Source organism: Astatotilapia calliptera, unplaced genomic scaffold, assembly GCF_900246225.1.
Source record: "Astatotilapia calliptera unplaced genomic scaffold, fAstCal1.2 U_scaffold_12, whole genome shotgun sequence".
Taxonomy (NCBI): domain Eukaryota; kingdom Metazoa; phylum Chordata; class Actinopteri; order Cichliformes; family Cichlidae; genus Astatotilapia; species Astatotilapia calliptera.
The window spans coordinates 331,743-354,554 of NW_020535641.1; the positions used below are offsets into that span (position 1 = coordinate 331,743).

The 22,812-nt window shown below is 49.2% G+C and overlaps 1 protein-coding gene and 1 pseudogene across 1 annotated transcript; both read right to left on the minus strand.

The window, feature by feature from the left end:
• Positions 1–8,408: 8,408 nt before the first annotated feature.
• Positions 8,409–11,221, minus strand: LOC113017406 (protein RIC-3-like; annotated as a pseudogene).
• Positions 11,222–11,747: 526 nt separating this feature from the next.
• Positions 11,748–14,528, minus strand: LOC113017407 (prostasin-like). The gene is made up of 5 exons (XM_026160552.1): positions 14,179–14,528; positions 13,619–13,639; positions 13,163–13,370; positions 12,002–12,215; positions 11,748–11,759 (listed from the first exon to the last, which is right to left on the minus strand). Exons 1-5 carry the CDS (start codon positions 14,234–14,236, stop codon positions 11,748–11,750), a joined length of 513 nt encoding a protein of 170 aa, XP_026016337.1. The 5' UTR covers positions 14,237–14,528.
• Positions 14,529–22,812: the final 8,284 nt, after the last annotated feature.

The window sequence follows — 22,812 nt, forward strand, 5'->3', positions numbered from 1 at the left end:
ACCACCTTCACTCTCCTCTGCACCTCCTGTCACCACCTTCACTCTCCTCTGCACCTCCTGTCACCACCTTCGCTCTCCTCTGCACCTCCTCCTGTCTCCTGCCCAAGCTCTGCACCTCCGTCTCCACCTTCACTCTCCTCTGCACCTCCTGTCACCACCTTCGCTCTCCTCTGCACCTCCTCCGTCACCACCTTCACTCTCCTCTGCACCTCCTCCGTCTCCACCTTCACTCTCCTCTGCACCTCCTGTCACCACCTTCGCTCTCCTCTGCACCTCCTCCGTCACCACCTTCACTCTCCTCTGCACCTCCTCCGTCTCCACCTTCGCTCTCCTCTGCACCTCCTCCTGTCTCCTGCCCAAGCTCTGCACCTCCTGTCTCCACCTTCACTCTCCTCTGCACCTCCTGTCTCCACCTTCACTCTCCTCTGCACCTCCTCCGTCTCCACCTTCGCTCTCCTCTGCACCTCCTCCTGTCTCCTGCCCAAGCTCTGCACCTCCTGTCTCCACCTTCACTCTCCTCTGCACCTCCTGTCACCACCTTCGCTCTCCTCTGCACCTCCTCCGTCACCACCTTCACTCTCCTCTGCACCTCCTGTCTCCACCTTCACTCTCCTCTGCACCTCCTCCGTCACCACCTTCACTCTCCTCTGCACCTCCTCCGTCTCCACCTTCACTCTCCTCTGCACCTCCTCCGTCTCCACCTTCACTCTCCTCTGCACCTCCTGTCACCACCTTCGCTCTCCTCTGCACCTCCTCCGTCACCACCTTCGCTCTCCTCTGCACCTCCTCCGTCACCACCTTCACTCTCCTCTGCACCTCCTGTCTCCACCTTCACTCTCCTCTGCACCTCCTGTCACCACCTTCACTCTCCTCTGTACCTCCTCTGTCACCACCTTCACTCTCCTCTGCACCTCCTCCGTCTCCACCTTCACTCTCCTCTGCACCTCCTGTCACCACCTTCACTCTCCTCTGCACCTCCTGTCACCACCTTCACTCTCCTCTGCACCTCCTCCGTCTCCACCTTCGCTCTCCTCTGCACCTCCTGTCACCACCTTCGCTCTCCTCTGTACCTCCTGTCACCACCTTCGCTCTCCTCTGCACCTCCTCCGTCACCACCTTCGCTCTCCTCTGCACCTCCTCTGTCACCACCTTCACTCTCCTCTGCACCTCCTCTGTCACCACCTTCACTCTCCTCTGCACCTCCTCCGTCACCACCTTCACTCTCCTCTGCACCTCCTCCGTCTCCACCTTCACTCTCCTCTGCACCTCCTCCGTCTCCACCTTCACTCTCCTCTGTACCTCCTCTGTCACCACCTTCACTCTCCTCTGCACCTCCTCCGTCTCCACCTTCACTCTCCTCTGCACCTCCTGTCACCACCTTCACTCTCCTCTGCACCTCCTGTCACCACCTTCACTCTCCTCTGCACCTCCTCCGTCTCCACCTTCACTCTCCTCTGCACCTCCTCCGTCACCACCTTCACTCTCCTCTGCACCTCCTCCGTCTCCACCTTCACTCTCCTCTGCACCTCCTGTCACCACCTTCGCTCTCCTCTGCACCTCCTCTGTCACCACCTTCGCTCTCCTCTGCACCTCCTCTGTCACCACCTTCGCTCTCCTCTGCACCTCCTGTCACCACCTTCGCTCTCCTCTGCACCTCCTCTGTCACCACCTTCACTCTCCTCTGTACCTCCTCTGTCACCACCTTCACTCTCCTCTGCACCTCCTCCGTCTCCACCTTCACTCTCCTCTGCACCTCCTGTCACCACCTTCACTCTCCTCTGCACCTCCTGTCTCCACCTTCACTCTCCTCTGCACCTCCTGTCACCACCTTCACTCTCCTCTGCACCTCCTCCGTCTCCACCTTCACTCTCCTCTGCACCTCCTCCGTCTCCACCTTCACTCTCCTCTGCACCTCCTGTCACCACCTTCACTCTCCTCTGCACCTCCTGTCACCACCTTCACTCTCCTCTGCACCTCCTCCGTCTCCACCTTCACTCTCCTCTGCACCTCTGTCACCACCTTCACTCTCCTCTGCACCTCCTCCGTCTCCACCTTCACTCTCCTCTGCACCTCCTGTCACCACCTTCACTCTCCTCTGCACCTCCTCCGTCTCCACCTTCACTCTCCTCTGCACCTCCTCCGTCTCCACCTTCACTCTCCTCTGCACCTCCTCTGTCACCACCTTCGCTCTCCTCTGCACCTCCTGTCACCACCTTCACTCTCCTCTGCACCTCCTCTGTCACCACCTTCACTCTCCTCTGCACCTCTGTCACCACCTTCACTCTCCTCTGCACCTCTGTCACCACCTTCACTCTCCTCTGCACCTCCTGTCACCACCTTCACTCTCCTCTGCACCTCCTCCGTCTCCACCTTCACTCTCCTCTGCACCTCCTCCGTCTCCACCTTCACTCTCCTCTGCACCTCCTGTCACCACCTTCACTCTCCTCTGCACCTCCTGTCACCACCTTCGCTCTCCTCTGCACCTCCTCCGTCACCACCTTCACTCTCCTCTGCACCTCCTCCGTCTCCACCTTACTCTCCTCTGCACCTCCTCCATCTCCACCTTCACTCTCCTCTGCACCTCTGTCACCACCTTCACTCTCCTCTGCACCTCCTGTCACCACCTTCACTCTCCTCTGCACCTCCTCCGTCTCCACCTTCACTCTCCTCTGCACCTCCTCCGTCTCCACCTTCACTCTCCTCTGCACCTCCTGTCACCACCTTCACTCTCCTCTGCACCTCCTGTCACCACCTTCGCTCTCCTCTGCACCTCCTCCGTCACCACCTTCACTCTCCTCTGCACCTCCTCCGTCTCCACCTTACTCTCCTCTGCACCTCCTCCATCTCCACCTTCACTCTCCTCTGCACCTCCTGTCACCACCTTCACTCTCCTCTGCACCTCCTGTCACCACCTTCACTCTCCTCTGCACCTCCTCCGTCACCACCTTCACTCTCCTCTGCACCTCCTGTCACCACCTTCACTCTCCTCTGCACCTCCTGTCACCACCTTCGCTCTCCTCTGCACCTCCTCCTGTCTCCTGCCCAAGCTCTGCACCTCCGTCTCCACCTTCACTCTCCTCTGCACCTCCTGTCACCACCTTCGCTCTCCTCTGCACCTCCTCCGTCACCACCTTCACTCTCCTCTGCACCTCCTCCGTCTCCACCTTCACTCTCCTCTGCACCTCCTGTCACCACCTTCGCTCTCCTCTGCACCTCCTCCGTCACCACCTTCACTCTCCTCTGCACCTCCTCCGTCTCCACCTTCGCTCTCCTCTGCACCTCCTCCTGTCTCCTGCCCAAGCTCTGCCCCTCCTGTCTCCACCTTCACTCTCCTCTGCACCTCCTGTCTCCACCTTCACTCTCCTCTGCACCTCCTCCGTCTCCACCTTCGCTCTCCTCTGCACCTCCTCCTGTCTCCTGCCCAAGCTCTGCACCTCCTGTCTCCACCTTCACTCTCCTCTGCACCTCCTGTCACCACCTTCGCTCTCCTCTGCACCTCCTCCGTCACCACCTTCACTCTCCTCTGCACCTCCTGTCTCCACCTTCACTCTCCTCTGCACCTCCTCCGTCACCACCTTCACTCTCCTCTGCACCTCCTCCGTCTCCACCTTCACTCTCCTCTGCACCTCCTCCGTCTCCACCTTCACTCTCCTCTGCACCTCCTGTCACCACCTTCGCTCTCCTCTGCACCTCCTCCGTCACCACCTTCGCTCTCCTCTGCACCTCCTCCGTCACCACCTTCACTCTCCTCTGCACCTCCTGTCTCCACCTTCACTCTCCTCTGCACCTCCTGTCACCACCTTCACTCTCCTCTGTACCTCCTCTGTCACCACCTTCACTCTCCTCTGCACCTCCTCCGTCTCCACCTTCACTCTCCTCTGCACCTCCTGTCACCACCTTCACTCTCCTCTGCACCTCCTGTCACCACCTTCACTCTCCTCTGCACCTCCTCCGTCTCCACCTTCGCTCTCCTCTGCACCTCCTGTCACCACCTTCGCTCTCCTCTGTACCTCCTGTCACCACCTTCGCTCTCCTCTGCACCTCCTCCGTCACCACCTTCGCTCTCCTCTGCACCTCCTCTGTCACCACCTTCACTCTCCTCTGCACCTCCTCTGTCACCACCTTCACTCTCCTCTGCACCTCCTCCGTCACCACCTTCACTCTCCTCTGCACCTCCTCCGTCTCCACCTTCACTCTCCTCTGCACCTCCTCCGTCTCCACCTTCACTCTCCTCTGTACCTCCTCTGTCACCACCTTCACTCTCCTCTGCACCTCCTCCGTCTCCACCTTCACTCTCCTCTGCACCTCCTGTCACCACCTTCACTCTCCTCTGCACCTCCTGTCACCACCTTCACTCTCCTCTGCACCTCCTCCGTCTCCACCTTCACTCTCCTCTGCACCTCCTCCGTCACCACCTTCACTCTCCTCTGCACCTCCTCCGTCTCCACCTTCACTCTCCTCTGCACCTCCTGTCACCACCTTCGCTCTCCTCTGCACCTCCTCTGTCACCACCTTCGCTCTCCTCTGCACCTCCTCTGTCACCACCTTCGCTCTCCTCTGCACCTCCTGTCACCACCTTCGCTCTCCTCTGCACCTCCTCTGTCACCACCTTCACTCTCCTCTGTACCTCCTCTGTCACCACCTTCACTCTCCTCTGCACCTCCTCCGTCTCCACCTTCACTCTCCTCTGCACCTCCTGTCACCACCTTCACTCTCCTCTGCACCTCCTGTCTCCACCTTCACTCTCCTCTGCACCTCCTGTCACCACCTTCACTCTCCTCTGCACCTCCTCCGTCTCCACCTTCACTCTCCTCTGCACCTCCTCCGTCTCCACCTTCACTCTCCTCTGCACCTCCTGTCACCACCTTCACTCTCCTCTGCACCTCCTGTCACCACCTTCACTCTCCTCTGCACCTCCTCCGTCTCCACCTTCACTCTCCTCTGCACCTCTGTCACCACCTTCACTCTCCTCTGCACCTCCTCCGTCTCCACCTTCACTCTCCTCTGCACCTCCTGTCACCACCTTCACTCTCCTCTGCACCTCCTCCGTCTCCACCTTCACTCTCCTCTGCACCTCCTCCGTCTCCACCTTCACTCTCCTCTGCACCTCCTCTGTCACCACCTTCGCTCTCCTCTGCACCTCCTGTCACCACCTTCACTCTCCTCTGCACCTCCTCTGTCACCACCTTCACTCTCCTCTGCACCTCTGTCACCACCTTCACTCTCCTCTGCACCTCTGTCACCACCTTCACTCTCCTCTGCACCTCCTGTCACCACCTTCACTCTCCTCTGCACCTCCTCCGTCTCCACCTTCACTCTCCTCTGCACCTCCTCCGTCTCCACCTTCACTCTCCTCTGCACCTCCTGTCACCACCTTCACTCTCCTCTGCACCTCCTGTCACCACCTTCACTCTCCTCTGCACCTCCTCCGTCTCCACCTTCACTCTCCTCTGCACCTCCTCCGTCTCCACCTTCACTCTCCTCTGCACCTCCTCTGTCACCACCTTCACTCTCCTCTGCACCTCCTCTGTCACCACCTTCACTCTCCTCTGTCACCACCTTCACTCTCCTCTGCACCTCCTCTGTCACCACCTTCACTCTCCTCTGCACCTCCTGTCACCACCTTCACTCTCCTCTGCACCTCCTGTCACCACCTTCGCTCTCCTCTGCACCTCCTGTCACCACCTTCACTCTCCTCTGCACCTCCTCTGTCACCACCTTCACTCTCCTCTGCACCTCTGTCACCACCTTCACTCTCCTCTGCACCTCCTCTGTCACCACCTTCACTCTCCTCTGCACCTCCTGTCTCCACCTTCACTCTCCTCTGCACCTCCTGTCACCACCTTCACTCTCCTCTGCACCTCCTGTCACCACCTTCACTCTCCTCTGCACCTCCTCCGTCTCCACCTTCACTCTCCTCTGCACCTCCTCCGTCTCCACCTTCACTCTCCTCTGCACCTCCTGTCACCACCTTCACTCTCCTCTGCACCTCCTGTCACCACCTTCACTCTCCTCTGCACCTCCTCCGTCTCCACCTTCACTCTCCTCTGCACCTCTGTCACCACCTTCACTCTCCTCTGCACCTCCTCCGTCTCCACCTTCACTCTCCTCTGCACCTCCTGTCACCACCTTCACTCTCCTCTGCACCTCCTCCGTCTCCACCTTCACTCTCCTCTGCACCTCCTCCGTCTCCACCTTCACTCTCCTCTGCACCTCCTCTGTCACCACCTTCGCTCTCCTCTGCACCTCCTGTCACCACCTTCACTCTCCTCTGCACCTCCTCTGTCACCACCTTCACTCTCCTCTGCACCTCTGTCACCACCTTCACTCTCCTCTGCACCTCTGTCACCACCTTCACTCTCCTCTGCACCTCCTGTCTCCACCTTCACTCTCCTCTGCACCTCCTCCGTCTCCACCTTCACTCTCCTCTGCACCTCCTCCGTCTCCACCTTCACTCTCCTCTGCACCTCCTGTCACCACCTTCACTCTCCTCTGCACCTCCTGTCACCACCTTCACTCTCCTCTGCACCTCCTCCGTCTCCACCTTCACTCTCCTCTGCACCTCCTCTGTCACCACCTTCACTCTCCTCTGCACCTCCTCTGTCACCACCTTCACTCTCCTCTGTCACCACCTTCACTCTCCTCTGCACCTCCTCTGTCACCACCTTCACTCTCCTCTGCACCTCCTGTCACCACCTTCACTCTCCTCTGCACCTCCTGTCACCACCTTCGCTCTCCTCTGCACCTCCTGTCACCACCTTCACTCTCCTCTGCACCTCCTCTGTCACCACCTTCACTCTCCTCTGCACCTCTGTCACCACCTTCACTCTCCTCTGCACCTCCTCTGTCACCACCTTCACTCTCCTCTGTACCTCCTCTGTCACCACCTTCACTCTCCTCTGCACCTCCTGTCACCACCTTCACTCTCCTCTGCACCTCCTGTCTCCACCTTCACTCTCCTCTGCACCTCCTCTTTTGCCTCCTCTCTCCTCCTCTCTGCTTCCTTGTGTCCCTCTTCGATCAGCTGCTCTGCAAACCTCTTGTACCTGGTATAAAAGCTCAGTTCCTGTCTAACTGTTTGACAGGTGTGATAGTCACATGGTTTTGGAGAATGCATGTTCCCTCGGTGCGCAAAAGCAGAGTAGTGACAGAATTGATGCACATTGTTGATATTTGAAGCACGTGTACCTGCACATTAACACACGGGTACTGTGGGATATATTTTTAAAGCGCTCGTGCTCTCGTCCACTCCCCGCAAAAAAATAGCAGCTGTGCGGCGTCTGTGGCGTCGGTGCTCTCATCACCTGCGATGGAGTAAACATCAAAAGCACAGCTTTATCAGACAGGTGCAGTTTAATGTTGGCCGACGAGTCTTCAGTGCGTCGCACGACTGGATTTCTGGACACGCTGACGTTGTTGAAGTCCTGCACTTTTTCCACATTATTTCGGTGACTTTAACGAGGCCGTGTTTTATGAGGTCTCCATCTGAGAAAGGCTCGCCATGTCTTGTGATGAGTTGGGCGACCTCATAGCGGCTATCGGAGCCTTTTCCTGGACCTTTTGAGCATGAAATAAATACTGTTGCTGTGACCCTGCAGGAGAGCTACCCTTTGCTTTCTGCTCTGGCTCAGCACCAGTGTCGGATGCACAGGCCTGATGTTTGGTTTCATGATGACGTCGTACATTATCCTCTTTCATAACTGCCACAGTCTCAGTGCAGATCAAACAGACACACTTGAATTCTTTGAAGAAATATTCACTCTCCCACCGTGTCTGAAATTTTCTGCACTCACCATCCACCTTTCGCTTCTTTGGTTTTGACCTGTTTAGTAACTTGGGGTACATTTCTTCTGTGATTGTCCTTTTTGGTGGAGCAACTGCCTTGATCACCAGTAGCTCCTCCTGGTGTTAAAACTAAGAAGTGCAATACAATCAAGCAAAAGTTGAAGTGCGGGCCATATGTTATTCTATTTATAAAATTACTTGCGGGCCAATTAAAAAAGGACCGCGGGCCGCAGTTGGCCCACGGGCCAGAGTTTGGACCCCCCTGGTTTAAAGGATTAAATTCAGCGTCTCTCTGCCGTTCTCTTTACCACTACACTCTCTGTCTCCGCAGTGTCTTATTCTAAGTGGGCGAGGAACGAGACATGTTCACTTACCTGTGTGTGAGAGAACTCCCTCAGTGTCCGTGTAGCACTGGTGTAGCACAAGTAGTGGCCTTGTTAGACCTGCTAGTGCTACTTCCTGCCTTCTTTGCATGTGGTATAGGCAGTGTAGTTACCTTTAACCACAGTCTGAGGACAGATGGGAAATATACAAAAAATTCCACCACAAAAGAAGATTTCAAAGGTTTTTCAAAGGAAACATTTATTTGTACAAAAGTATCACTTAAGAACACAACTGCATGCCTCTGTTTAGTTTGGATTTCATGGTTTAAACATATAAGGAAGTAATAGTAACACAAGTATGAGTTCACTGTCTGTTTTCAAATGCATTTCAGAAGCAGGAAAAGTCCTTATGTCTCCCTCCTGTTCCGCATCCTCAGGCCGCTCACCCCGACTTCCTTGGGTGTGTCTGCAGAGATTCGACCCTCCCCCTCCACGTTTGCTGACATTAAAATATTGCCTTCTATATCCTCCTCTGCTTCCTCCTCTGGATTTGAACTGCCATCACAGCTGAACTGCAGGCTCTCTGCCTCCATCACTGGGTCATCTTCATCAGCTTCCTCCTCTTCTTCCACTTCTGTGTCCTCGTCCTCCATCTGATCTTCCTTGTCCTCTTGGCCATCCTCGTAAGTGTCCTCTTTAGGGTAGTGGAAGACATCCTTGTGCTCGCTGAAGCTGATTTGCTTCTTCCTGCTATTGTTACACTGCAGCTCTTTCTTCACCTCCAAACCAACTCTTGTTGTCGTTCTTTCAGGACCTGGCTGGGATGATGGAGGACGGAGCAAGTGTCTTTTCTCTGCCTCCTCCTCCTCCTCCTCTTCCTCATCTATGTCTTCCTCTACTCCCATAGCTTATTCTATTCCCTCCTCTTCTTCCTCTTCATCCTCATCATCTTGTGCTTCTGTGTCCTCCTCATCTTCTTCCTCTTCCTCTCGCACTATGGAAAGTTTCCTTGCCATGACCTCTTCCTCCTCTTGCTCCATCCTCTCTGCTAGGGCCTCAGCGGTGGGCTGTGTGGGGGGTTCCTCTAGTTTAACCGTCTTAAACCCACGTCTGAGGCAGGGTTCATCATACTCTGGGTAGGTCTCCTCTGGGTAACCTTCCCAGTCTGCACCGTATGGGACCTCCTCGGCCTCCATCTCTGGGGAGGCTCCCTCCAATCTGCTCTCTTGAATAGGCTGTGTGATCTGTCTCAGCTGCCTGAGTAATTTCTCCTCCTTTTTTGACGTGGTGGTTTTACTCCTCCTTCGTCTACCACTCCCAGAACTATTGTTCCTCCTGGACACAATCCTCTCCATCATCTCTTCAGGTTGGAGAAGTCTCTCCTGCAGCCTGGCAAGCTCATTAGCAATGATTGTGTTCGTCCTGGTTCCCACGGTTACTGCAGAGTTCTTCCCTGGTTTATTAGCCTTCCCCCTACATGTCAGCTTATGTATGATGTAAAGGATGTAAAGAAGGATCCCAAAGCCATATAAGGGTATCACTTGAGTCATCAGGTTGTACTTTTTGCCTCGTCTTGTTTTTTATTTATTTTATTTTTTTATTTTCAGTTGTTACAGACGGGACAGACATGAGTGAATGATAGGAAAGGGAGAGAGAAAGAGGAAGGAAAAGAAAAACAGAAGGGGAGAGGGACAGTGAGAAAGGGGGAGAAAAGAAATCTCCTGGATCACCTGTTGAGAGGAGAAGAATAGAAAACAAGCAAAAAAAACAAAGCAACATACTAAACACAACACCATCGCATTAATCTAGCTAAGTGTAAACAGCAGTAAATACTAAATATTCAATGTTGTTGTGCAGCACGCAGGACAGACAGCGCACAATGTGCTTTGAAGTAGCAGCCAAGAAAGGTGTAATTTAAGTCTACGAGCAGTGAGCACCCGTGTGCACACCTGTGTGGATCAGCGCGCTTGTATTCAAAAGGTTTCCCCATGTAATGGTCTGCTAGAGGATGTAGAGAGCCATAGCCCCGCCCCCAGGGCATGAAGCAGGCATGGAGGAGATCCAGGCCCCAGACATCCAGAGGCCCCAGAGTGCGAGAGCCCAAGGAGGACCACCGGAGGGGCATCCGTGCCACCTCATGGGAAGGGCTGAGGATCCCCAGACGAGGCGTCACCCAGTAGCCACCGAGCAGAAGCTATAGGGGGCTGCACCGGCGTGTCCGCTGGCTCTGCCGGCAGCCAGCTGTGCCAGAGTGAACCAAACCGCAGGCCCAGAGGCCGGAGGCCCGAGGGCCCCCCGCACCCCGGAGGAGGCCTGACCAAGCAACAGGCGCCAGGCCCCGCCAGGTAGCCACCGGGAGTGAGCCGGTACATACCTGAGCGCCCAGCCCCGGACACCAAGAACCACCAATGCACCGACCCCTGAGGGCATCAGTCACCGGCAGGGAGTGTGGTGAGGGGAGATAGGCCTTGGAGGGCCTGGGAGTTCCCAGAGAGGTGGAGTCTAAGACCCGACCTGACATATAGACACAGACACAAAGGATTTCAAAAGATTTTAATAGGTTAGTTTAAGATTTTGAGCAAACAACAGAAATAAGTGTGTGATAACAACATCTCACTGCTCAGAATTATGTAAGAAGGCTTCATTTCTGACAGTAAAGCAAATACAGACAGATGTGTAGAGAAAATAATCACATAAAAATAATAACTGTGCTAATAAGAAAACCCTCCTGATGTCCATAAATACGGTGAAATCAAAGGTTCCTAAAGTTATAAAGTAACATGTCAGGTAAAGTTCTTCATGTTTGAACTTGAGTAAATGTGTTGATCTAGTTTCCAACAGTTGCAGCAAACACATGGAGCAACACAACGAGAACACACAGTGAGGTGAAGTGAGTGAAGTGGATCAGGTTTTCACCACTGCAAAACACAGCCACACATGTCGGGGAAGTGGGAGGAGCGGTGGGAGGAGCGGTGGGAGGAGCGGTGGGAGGAGCGGTGGGAGGAGCGGTGGGAGGGGAAGTGGGAGGAGTGGTGGGAGGAGCAGTGGGAGGGGAAGTGGGAGGGGAAGTGGGAGGAGCGGTGGGAGGAGCGGTAACTGTGTCGCTGATCCATTGCTGGTACTGGGACACAGGAGTGTAGGTTGTAGGAGTTACAGAGCATCCAGGCACAATGAGAACTCCACTCTGCAGCCAGACGGATCCACTCTGAGTCATCAGTGGTGCCCCAAAACTAGTCTGTGGAAAGACAGTGATGAAAGTTATCAGGACAGATGTGTAACTGTTAGAGGTCGACCTTTGTCACCCACTAAAGTTTGAACTTTGTTGGTAGTTTTGTTACAAACTGCTGAAATAAATTAAGTAATAAATAAATTGATCGTCCCAGTATAACACAGTCAGTAACACTTCATGGATATCAGTCTGTCCACTTAGGAAACATGAACCACTGTGAATCCACTTCAGCTGCTTTGGTGCAATGAAAGTGACGATTCCACAGACAGAAAGTTTCAGGCAGCTCGTTTAAAGGAATCAGTTTCATCAAATAAATTAGAGGCTTTAGAAAAAACAACCTTTGATAAACATGAATATGAATATTTATGGTCAATTACAGCAAAACAAGCAAAGTGTGACTAAAGGTGAGATTATCTCAGTGACTGTCAACAACAGATTATAAGAAATAAACTTGTGCTCACCAAACATGAAGCTGTCTCTCTAGTACAGATGATGCTGTCTGGGACCCGTGGATTGCTGGCTTTGCACTCACTGTTTCCCACTATTGGTACGTTTGCCTCCTGCAGGTTATTGCTGATTACTAGTTGGACAGAATTTAAACATCAGGCTGTTCTAAAGACTCCAACACAATGCTGTAAAATACAATAAATATTTTATGATTTACTCGTGTAAAGCCGATGGCCCAGCTGCTGGTCTCATTGTTGAAGGTGCTGTTTTGTGAGGCTACGCAGATCGGCCAAATGTAGTCTGTGAAATTGACAGGAGCCGACAGCTTCAGAAGACAAATGTCGTTCTCACGAGTCGACGAGTTGAAGCCAGGATGGCAGGTGATGTTTACCACTGTGCGACTCACTTCATTTGGGTTTGGACCTGAGTAGCTGTTCCCGCCCAGAAATACCACTATTCTTCTGAAATCCCTTCACACACAACAGATATTTTTATTGTGCCTCATGCTGATCATCAGCACAGGGCAAAGCAGTCGATGCCACGAGTTTCCTTTGTTGTGTGTGTGTTTCTGTGTGTGTGCGTGCACAGGTGGTTGAACCTGCTGGCTCGTTACATAAATAAGTAATTAACGCTGATGGTCAGATTCATCCACAGCACTGAGTGCGTTCATGTTTCAGGTGCTGCATGGAGATCTAGTGTTTGAGAAGAGGAGCGAGCTCAACAGGCATCAGCAAACACACAAACTGTGCGTGTGCAGTTTGTGTCTCTGTGGGTGAGTGTACAGCTGGAGTATTCACCAGGAAGACACAAAATATTACCAGACATCAAAGTCAACTTCTGCTGATCCTGAAGGTCTCTTTGAATGCCAGCATTACAGAGTGCAGGGTGTGGATATCAGCCACAGAGCTCATGTAACATCTGTTTACATGTTGTTGAACTGAGCAGTGAGGTCAGCTGATCACCGCTGCACACAAACAAAACACATGACTGTGACTTTTCCTCACTCAGTCTTTGCTCTCCAATCTTAGTTTCCCAGCATGTGTTCATTAACGAGCCTCACAGAGGTGTGTAGTTGTTTGTAATAGCAGCAGCTTTATGCTAAGCTAACCATCTTCTGTCATCAGTGGACAGAAAAATCAATGCTTCTCAAATACAAGGACATCTATGAAATGACTTTATAGTTTAGATTAAACTAATGTGGCGCCTGGTTTGATTGTTGTGCAGACAACTTTGCAGTTCAGCACTTTGGGCAGCAGCTGCTGTTTTTAAATGTTAGAAGAAGTGAGGAAATATTAAAAATATCTCTAGTGCACACGAATGCTACACTTCACCTTCATATTAATATTCAACAAAGTGTAAACTGGCAGCACTGACTCACAGTGACATGGTGGATGCAGCTGTCAGCACCCACTGGTCGTTGATCAGAGACCCTCCAAACCCAAAACTGGTAGGCAGAACTAGAAATCCAGCATCAATGAATGAAGGCCCTCCATCAACTCTTATATCAGCGAACCAGGGCCAACTTCCTGCTGCAGCGTCACCAACTCCTGTGATGCTGCTGCTGTTCACAGCCATGCTGCCACATGCTGACAAAGCAGAGAGAGCACAGCTAAACATTAAAACCACTGAGAGAGAAAACACTGATCAACGCTCTGCTGGGAGATCCTGAGCTCTGACATTCATGTGGAAGTTACTCTAACATCAGACTGTGCTTTACATGTGATCCACAGACGTCCCTCCTCTGTGTCAGAACAAAAATCATTTCAGTTTTCTATGTGCTCATTGCTGTCCAGCTGACAGAAGGAAGACGGGTTAAATGTCTTTGGATGCTTACCGGGCTGCTGTGAGTCACAACCTGAAAATGAGAAAACACAGACAAACCTGTGAAAGTAAGCAGTGATGGTTTTCTTCAACTTGAAGAACCGATCACACTAAACACAACACTTTAATGCTGACTGCAGTTACAACCTTGATGAAGGTCAGAGTCGCCTGTGTCGTTACTCTGGCATCAAAGCTTTGCCTCGGTGTTCCTCACCAAATACATGTTCTCAGTTTACTCAAACATCAGTAACTGTAATATAAAGTTACTCTCTGCTGAATATCATCAACTGTTAGAAATCCAACACAACAAAGTAAACTAACGAACGCAACAACACGTCTGTAAAAGAAGCTGTTGATATCAAATAAAGAGTGAAGACGTCCACTGACTGTGACTTCATTACATCATCATATTAAATACGATGCTGAATGACATTAATGCTAAATGGACTCCTTCCTTGTATCCAGCAGCAACATTTCGTTTAGAAACATTCGTACCTGTAATTAATCTCGTTCTTCTTCCAGCCCTGATAAAACCTCAGCAATGAGAGGAAGGAAATTCAAACAGTTTCTCACCTTTGCAGAAGAAAATGATCAGCACAGTGACGCAGCACACAAACTGCTGCAGAGCCATAGTTAACTGCAGCTGTTTCAGCTCACCGTAGACTTTAAATATGTCAGATGTATGTTCAGCTCCACCTGTTTCAAGAAGTCATCAGGGCCCCACCAAAGAATCCGGTCAGACTCGTTGGTCTTTGTGCTGTTTGGACTGCAGCTCGAGGCACTGAAAGTTGGAGCAGGTTTTTCAATCACAGCAACAGTCAGCTGGTGCTGCTTTATGCTGTAAGGTAGACCCTACAGTAGCAGGTAAAGTCCCCACACAGCAGACTGCAATCAGCCCTGATCAGTTTGTTACTGCCGTCATGTTTTTGGGATTTGTTACGCACACTTTGGGGCAAACATGACACTTTGTAGGTTACAAATAATCCTGTTAAATTAACACCACAGGAGAGAGGGGGGGGGGGGGGGGCAGTGTGTGTACATGGGTCTTTATGTCTTTGTGTGGGTCACTAGTGGGTGGGTGGATCAGGGGCTGGCTGGCCCTTGGCCCCAGTGGGACATGGTCACCTCTCCCCTCTGGACACTTCAGCCCCTCCCTGGGATGCGGGGGCTGGATTGTCCCCGGGGTCTCCCTCCATCTCCTGCTGGGTGTCCGTCCCAGGTGTCGTATCTTTGTTTTGGTTTTCTGTCTCTTACGGGTGCAGCAGCTGGCGACACATTTTATTTGTTTCTATCAGAAAGCCCTGAGACAGGTTTCCTTTTTGTTTTTCCTCTGCAATCTCTGCACTCTCTGTTCATACTAAATCATTTAAAGAACATTTTAACGTCGCACTCAACAACAAACAAAAAGTCTCTTCAACGGCAAAACTGCTTTATATTTCTTCACGCCAATACACGAGCCACCAGTAGGAGTGACGGGGGCTGCGAGTTTGAGACTCTAGAAAGTGCTACTCAAAGCAGGAAGGTGCTCAAAAAGCCATATTTAGTTTGCTGTAATGTCATCAAATGTCAGTTTTGTACCAAGACAGAGTAGAAAGCACTGACCACGGCACTCTTTCATGGAAGTTCAACACTGACCCAAACACTGCCAGCACCCAGCATCACACACCAAAGGACACACTGAGCAGGTCCACCAGAGCTCCCACAGCTTTGCTCTCATGGGGTTTGTGCTGGTTTTGAAGCAAAACACAAAGTGTGACAAGGAGACGTCCAGGTTACTCAACAACAGCCACTTCTAGAGGGAGGTAGGCAGAGTTTGTGGACACACAGGTCTTTTTAAAGGAAAACAGCCACGATTTAGCTAGAGATTAATAATATTCTTCAAAGTGGACTGTCAGGGTAACATAACAGATGGATGAGCTTACAGATGACCGTGTTGCTTTGATATTTAGTTTGTTACCAAGCTAATATGCAAATGAACGACTCTTCGCATGTGCTGCCAAACACACCTGTGACAAACATCTGGAGTATCTGGTTCTGCACGTATAGTGAGATGTTCTGGCATCCTTTTAATGAATTCCCTGAAGTCTTAAACAGATGACGCATGCTTCTCATCTGGGAGGTTCAGAGAGGCTTTGGAGCCCTGAGTTTTGTTCAGGTTTTGAGGAGAGGGTGGTGGAGGGAGGACAGTGGGGAGGACACATCATCTCGGGAAAATCTCCAACCACAGGCTCACGCTGTTCAGCATTAACTTTATTTACACGCACAGTTGTTGTTCTAACACACAGCTGCAGCTCTCCAGCTACCAGCTCCACATAGCAACAACATGACAGGACCCAGTTCAGTCTTTGTGACCTGCAGGTGCGTTTGCCTACCCTGCAGCCGCACCGTTGACCACGCCTCGCCACAGATACACTGCTAATTTTCTGGGGTTTTGTAGGGACTTTCTTTGTTATGAGTGTATTTCAGCAAATAGAGACCTTGGATTATTTTTGTCATCGAATGACGGCCTGTTCCGGCCCATCGGTGGGGTCCTACACGAGTGACGACAAGGAGTTAGGAGGAACAATGTGTCAATGCTCCTTTGTTAACAACTGGACAATAAAGCCCCACCCCCAAAAATCAGGCCTCTAATAAATCTTCCATAAAGTTGTATTTTAATACAAACTTATAACACATGGCATCAAATATAATTACTATATACGGAGACAAGTTTGAAGGATAATAAATCCAGGCAATACAAGCTCCCCTCACATGTTATGTGTGACTGTAAATAAAGTGAGAAACTCTGATTGAGAGGTGGAATTGTTTCATTTGAGGTGATATTCTAACAATTTCATGGTCTGAGAATATAGTCTCCCTTTGGAAAAGGATAAAAACAAAAATGAAAAATTACTCTTCTGCTGAGACAGACAGAGAGACATGTTTGAAATTGGTTGTTTCTCCTTTTTAGATTAATTCCTAAAGTTTACAGCACAGCCGACTTAGAGTCAGAACAAATTCAATGAGAAACCAGGTAAACTGAGCCATGCTGTTTTAAATTCCTAACCATAACCCAACTGTAACTCTGACCCTAAAACAAAAAATTTGAGTTTCAAAATGTCCCCATAAGGGCTGTTGGTCCCCACAGAGACATGTAAACATGTACACACACACACACACAGAAGCAGGAGGGAGGCAGATGAGTAAGAGAACAGCTGCTATAAATGAGAAATGTTAGAGAGAGGTGTTCGTCACACCATAAAACTCTGGATCTGCTGTTCAGAATGTCGTTCTTATGCTTGTTCACAGCACGAGGTGCTAACAGAGCTTCAGCTTTTGGTCGACTGTGTGACTGATTTAAATTCAGTGCCACACAGACATCCACACAGGGAAAAGCAGGTGGTGGGTCACATCTGCACAGCATTATGTTGTAATCACTTCAAATTCATCAACAGAAATTTGTATTTTAAAGCACGAATTCTGGGAACTTTGTCTGAAATACAGCCGGCTGTGTGCTTCAACACAAAGTCGGTCTTATCAGTGTTACTGCGGGTTATGTTAGGGCACACCTGTGGTTTTCATCAAAATCCCTCTCAAAGTATAACAAATGCACATTTTTCTGCAGTCGACCTCACCTGATGCTTATCACAGCCATATTGTGTTAGTCAGTTCTCTTCTTTCATGTGTCATTATCACCTGTGTCCACCATGTTTCTGCAGAGTTAGTCGGTTTCTCCTCCAACACTCTGACAACAATGACACGTACTGTCAGTGAGCAGTGTTCTTTGGATGAACTCTGGACTTTGTGTTTTAAAACACTTATTCTGCAAAAAGTAAAACAAAAATCTTGTGTTCAGCTTCTCAGAAACACACAGTCATCCCACCGTCAGGCCAATAAAACAGGTCTAACAGCATCACTCGTTGTTGACGATGTTCACACAGGACAGATTGTGTCATGTGACGGCTGTGTGCAGGCAGGAAAAGGACCCAAATGCAGACTCAACTGGGAGCGAAAAAGCAGCTTTATTGCTGGACAGAAAAACCACACAAGACCTAAACTGGGCAAAATCTAACAAAAACACACAGGACCAGACACACAGCATGAGGGGCGTCCCAACACTGACGCAGAGAAACACAGGGCTATTTTATTTTTTACATACAGGTGTACGAAGGAGGGAAGATAGTATAGCCCTTGGGAGATTTTAACACCACATGTAAACCTGTGGCGGTCCAGTGGTGCCTAAACAATAGGTGGCGTTAGGCATTGAGAAGGAGCAGTGTTTGTCCTTCTCATTCAAACAAACTGTAATCATTTGTCACCAGAAAAACAATCAGCTATTTTCAGTGGTGGAAATAAAGGTTTTAATTTATTTTATAGTTTTAACATTTAATTAAAAATAAAAAAGAAATATTATATTAACATCGGATTGACCAGACAGCTTCCTCTGACACCGACTGCATGTACACTTCAGAGACTGTAAATATGTGTGTCACTTTTAAAACTAACAAAGATTTGTGTGGCTATTTATTGCTAACAATGAATGACCTCACAGTTTATCTTAGGAGCACAAAAAGCACTCAGTGTCTCGTGGAGGCCAAATCCCCTCCAGATGTTATTGAGGAATCTGTCTGCCACTCTGGTTTTAATATAATGTGCTTAGTTAATTTTTTAGTTAATTTATTGGCATTTTTATTATATATTGTTTTTCAGATTAATTTATATCTCCCACTCTTCCCGCAAAGCTCAGAAGCTGAATATTTCACATTCATTTAATACAAGAACTCGTCAGTCACAGGGATCGGATACAGTATATGAGGAGAGGACCATGGAGGAAGAGGAGAAGAGGAGCAGATAAGTTCAACAGGAAGTTCAAAGGAGAAATCTGGACGGTCCAGCGGCCCCGAGGACCGTGCGATAAAAACTTTTATAAAGTCAATTAGATGAAACTTTCTTTTATACCTAACTGTAACCCTGACACTAACACCACATTTTGAGCCTTAAAAAGCTTACAGATGACGGTGTTGCTTTGGTATTTAGTTTGTTACCAAGCTAATATGCAAATGAACGACTCTTCACATGTGCTGCCAAACACACCTGTGACAAACATCTGGAGTATCTGGTTCTGCACGTATAGTGAGATGTTCTGGCATCCTTTTAATGAATTCTCTGACGTCTTAAACAGATGACGCATGCTCCTCATCTGGGAGGTTCAGAGAGGCTTTGGAGCAGTGGCGTGTCTAGAAAATCTTTGTTGGGGGGGCCAGGTAGGGGCACAGATTTGGAGAAGGGTGGCAGATGTAATTGGCAGATAATGTTAAAAACAAATCTACCAACCGTTCACCATAATTCAATAATCCTGTAAACCTAATAACCGAATGCACTTTTAACTCTTATTAGAATGAGATTTTAACCACTACGGTGCAAAGTTTTTAGATACTGCGTTGATAAAGTACAAGAGATACAATCAGTCAGTGTTTACTCAGCATTCAAGGACAGCAATATTTGCATAGTATTTTTACTGACATGTAGTGCACATATGTTTTGGGCAAAAACAGTTTTGAATATTAAAATATGAACATTTGTAACAAACAATTGACAAATTAGCCAATGCAAAACTTTATCTGCCTGTTAAAAAAAGAAGATAATCTTCTTACAAACTGGTGTTTGATTTTGAAACAGGAAAAAAGTGGAGAAACAACTGAAAAGACTAACATTTGAATAAAACCTACTAGAAATTAATATTAAATACATTCTAACAACAGCTGATCAAGCTTAAACGTGCTGCTGTTGTTTAGCGTGACATCCGCTGGTTTCCTCTTTCTGGCGCAAAGTGGGCGATAAACAAACAAGAGAGTCGATCAGCTGATCATTGATCAGTTTCATGATTGAAGTAGCAACAGGAGAGGGAGGGGGGTAGAGAACGAGAGAAGAAGAGGCAGCTGGCATAAAGACAGAATAACTCCAGCTTTGTGTCTTTTTCCATCCTAGCTAAAGTCCGGGACAAACTGTGTCTCTTCTCAGCTCAACACGAAACCTGTAATATTTTCTCTGAATGAGGGACCATTCCGTTTTTTACGGGACAGTTGGTGAAGGGAATCTCTGTCCATAGATAGAGCTTTTCCTCCTAAGGCGTGAGCACCAATAAGCAGAGTTCATCCTTTAACATATAACAAAATTAAAATATTCTCATGCATGATCAACGGGCAATCACGGTACCGGCCAGAGTACCGGGAGTAGTTTAGAATAACAAGAAGACACAGAGACTGTTCTAGGTTGCTTTCCAAACAGACTCAAAGTTTTATTTATCATACAACAGTTTATATAGAGGAAAAAAAGGTTCGTGTGTCAGCATGTTCTCAGTTCAAACCGGTACAGTCCAAATAAGGAAACGTCTTCCTGCCTTCTGAGCAAAGAAGTATCCTTTGTGTAGTTTATCTCTTCAGCTACAATTTATGATCATCCCAGCAAAATACACTCCTAGACATAGAATACAGAGTTCTTTCATTAGTGAATTCTGAAACAAACCACCTGGCCTTTAACAAGCTCTTTTCTAAGAGATAAGGAAGGGAGGATGGGAGTAAGGAAGTCGTCTCGTCTCTGTGGTATTTTCGACCTTGGGGTACCAGCCTGTGATTCTTACACATCAATTCTTGGGTCACAGAGAAAGAGAAAAACAACTAGTAAATGGGCCTTATTGAGTAACAGTTCTCCTGTATAATATCACTACGAAACAACATCCTGTAAATGCTAACTGTAGTATCAAAATATCACAACAGTTGGCAACTCTACTAACTAACCTTATGAATAAAATAAAGTTCACTATCAGTAACATCATAGCACCCACAGCTGTATAGAAACTCCATCAAGCTGGCTAGAACGCAGTACGAGTTATTGCAACTGACGGTAAAAAGTCATCACAAGGAAAATAAACTCCACCTAAACTTGGTTTATATCTGATCCAGACAGACTGCAGCTCATAACTTCTTACCTGAAGTTCAGTTCACCTGACACTCGGACTGGTGGCTGCCTCGGGTCTCTCCTCCTGCCTCACCTTTCTCTCATCCACCTGTGGCCTCTGTGGAAGCTCCCCCATAGCCACCACCAAACAACTGAGTTATTTTTACACATCTGCCTGCATCTGGCCAATCCACCACCTCTCATTGTTCATGCCGTTACAAAAGAAAAGTCATCAGCACACCGGGCAAATGGCCAGTCCAGCTATGTTAAACTGTTAATCTTTCGCTGAAAAACTGTTTCCTGTGGTGCCTCTTTCGTGCTTGGCTCTCCTACCTTTGCTAACGTGATGCTCATAGTGTAGAAGCCGGTGCTGCATTCACTTACCCTCGGATATCTGAGCTTCACTGTGAAAACATAATCGTACATTTGATATTTGATTGACTGTTATTGTCTTAGCTTCGGGGTGCCACCTGGGGTGGCCGGTCTGGTTGAGGGGGGGCAGGCCACCCCACTGGACACGCCACTGCTTTGGAGCCCTGAGTTTTGTTCAGGTTTTGAGGAGAGGGTGGGGGGGGGGAGGACACATCATCTCGGGAAATTTCAGGCATAAGCCTGCGGTTGGTGACCCTGCTTTTAAGCATTAACTTTATTTACACGCACAGTTGTTGTTCTAACACAGCTGCAGCTCTCCAGCTACCAGCTCCACATACCAACAACAGCACGACAGGACCCAGTTCATATCAAACGTTCCCTGAACGGCAGGTGCCCCCTCCGATAAAATCAGACACATTATTATCAGAGACGTGACGGCTGCTGGCAGAAGGACTTGAATCAAAGTGACGTCCTCTTTCTGAGTCAAACAGAGCTGAATGTGCTGCTTTCACTTCTTTATTCAGTCGTTCAGGTTTGAACTCAGCAGGTGTTTCTAACGCTGACCTGGACGACTGAGAACTTCACAGACACGTCCACCATAATATCCCATTAGAACCATTAGAGCCTGCTGGATGTTACAGGTCCTCCAGCCTCACTCACAGCCACTCAGGGTGCTCAGCAGCCCCTGTGCTGGCCTCACTGGCTGCCTGTGTCTTTAAATTTCTTATGTTTGTTTTTAAATGCCTTCACGTGTAAACGTTATAAAAACGCACTTTTGGGTCCACGTACACGTACTGGCCTCCGGGCTCGACGAGCTGCAGAGAGGCGTGTAGGACTGCAACTCTTCTTCACCATCACAGCTTTGCTTGTAAGTCACGAAGGAGCCAGAAGATGCAGCGCTGCTGTCAGCTAATACAGCTGCACATCACTGACAACACACAGATGCTCAGGCAAGACGTTTATTGGTTGATTGGACTCAACGAGGACACACATGTTATTGCAGTGATTCATTATTCACTGGATCAGAGACTTTCTTACTGATCGTCCACAGAAAGTTTGTGTGAATGTTTGATCTGATGAAATCATTGTTAGTCCTGCAGTGTGTGTCAAGGCTGTGTCTGAGTAACAAGCTGAGCTTTATTAAACTCGAGGGGAGTAACAAAGATCACAGGAGGAAACAAGAAGTTATCTATAAGTTTTATATTACATTTGCTACACAGATCAGCAAAAGCACCACTGTGTGTTGGAACAGGAAGTGATGCCACAGAGAGAGCCAACACCAACTGACAGCACCGTCCACTTTGTCCATGTGCTCTGCTGAAATACTGACCCAATGAGGTCAGACTGGACTTCCTTTCACCAGCTGACTCTCCACGCAGGAAGCCCCTCAAACCAATCTTTGTGTCATTGTGGGATTGTTGTGTTTCCACATGTGACACACGTCTAAAACATGTGTTGAGAAGAGATTCCTTGATATAGATCAGAGTTAAAGAGAATACAGTTTGCTTGCAACATTCTCATATTGCAGTTAATGGGTGTAAGAATACAAAATAGAAAAAAGGCTGGGATGGGAACAAAGACCTGAGGTGCAGGCAGGAGGACAATCAACCCCCAGGACAGTAGCAGGAGTTACTGAGGGTGAGGAGCAGACAAAGGGCAAACGGACACTACCATAAAAGGAGATGGGGGTCAGGGTGTCACTGTACTAGTCCATTGTGGGGGTGTTTACTGTAGAGGGGAGGAGACCAGAGGTTGTAACTGTAACTGTGGAGTTCTTTAGATCAGCCTTCAGCACAGGACTGCAGTGTGCTGATCTCCAGATGCATCTGTAAGAATAATAAAAGGATTGTGTAAAACATGGGAACATCTCAGCGTGATCTCTACCAGGACCAAAAGAAT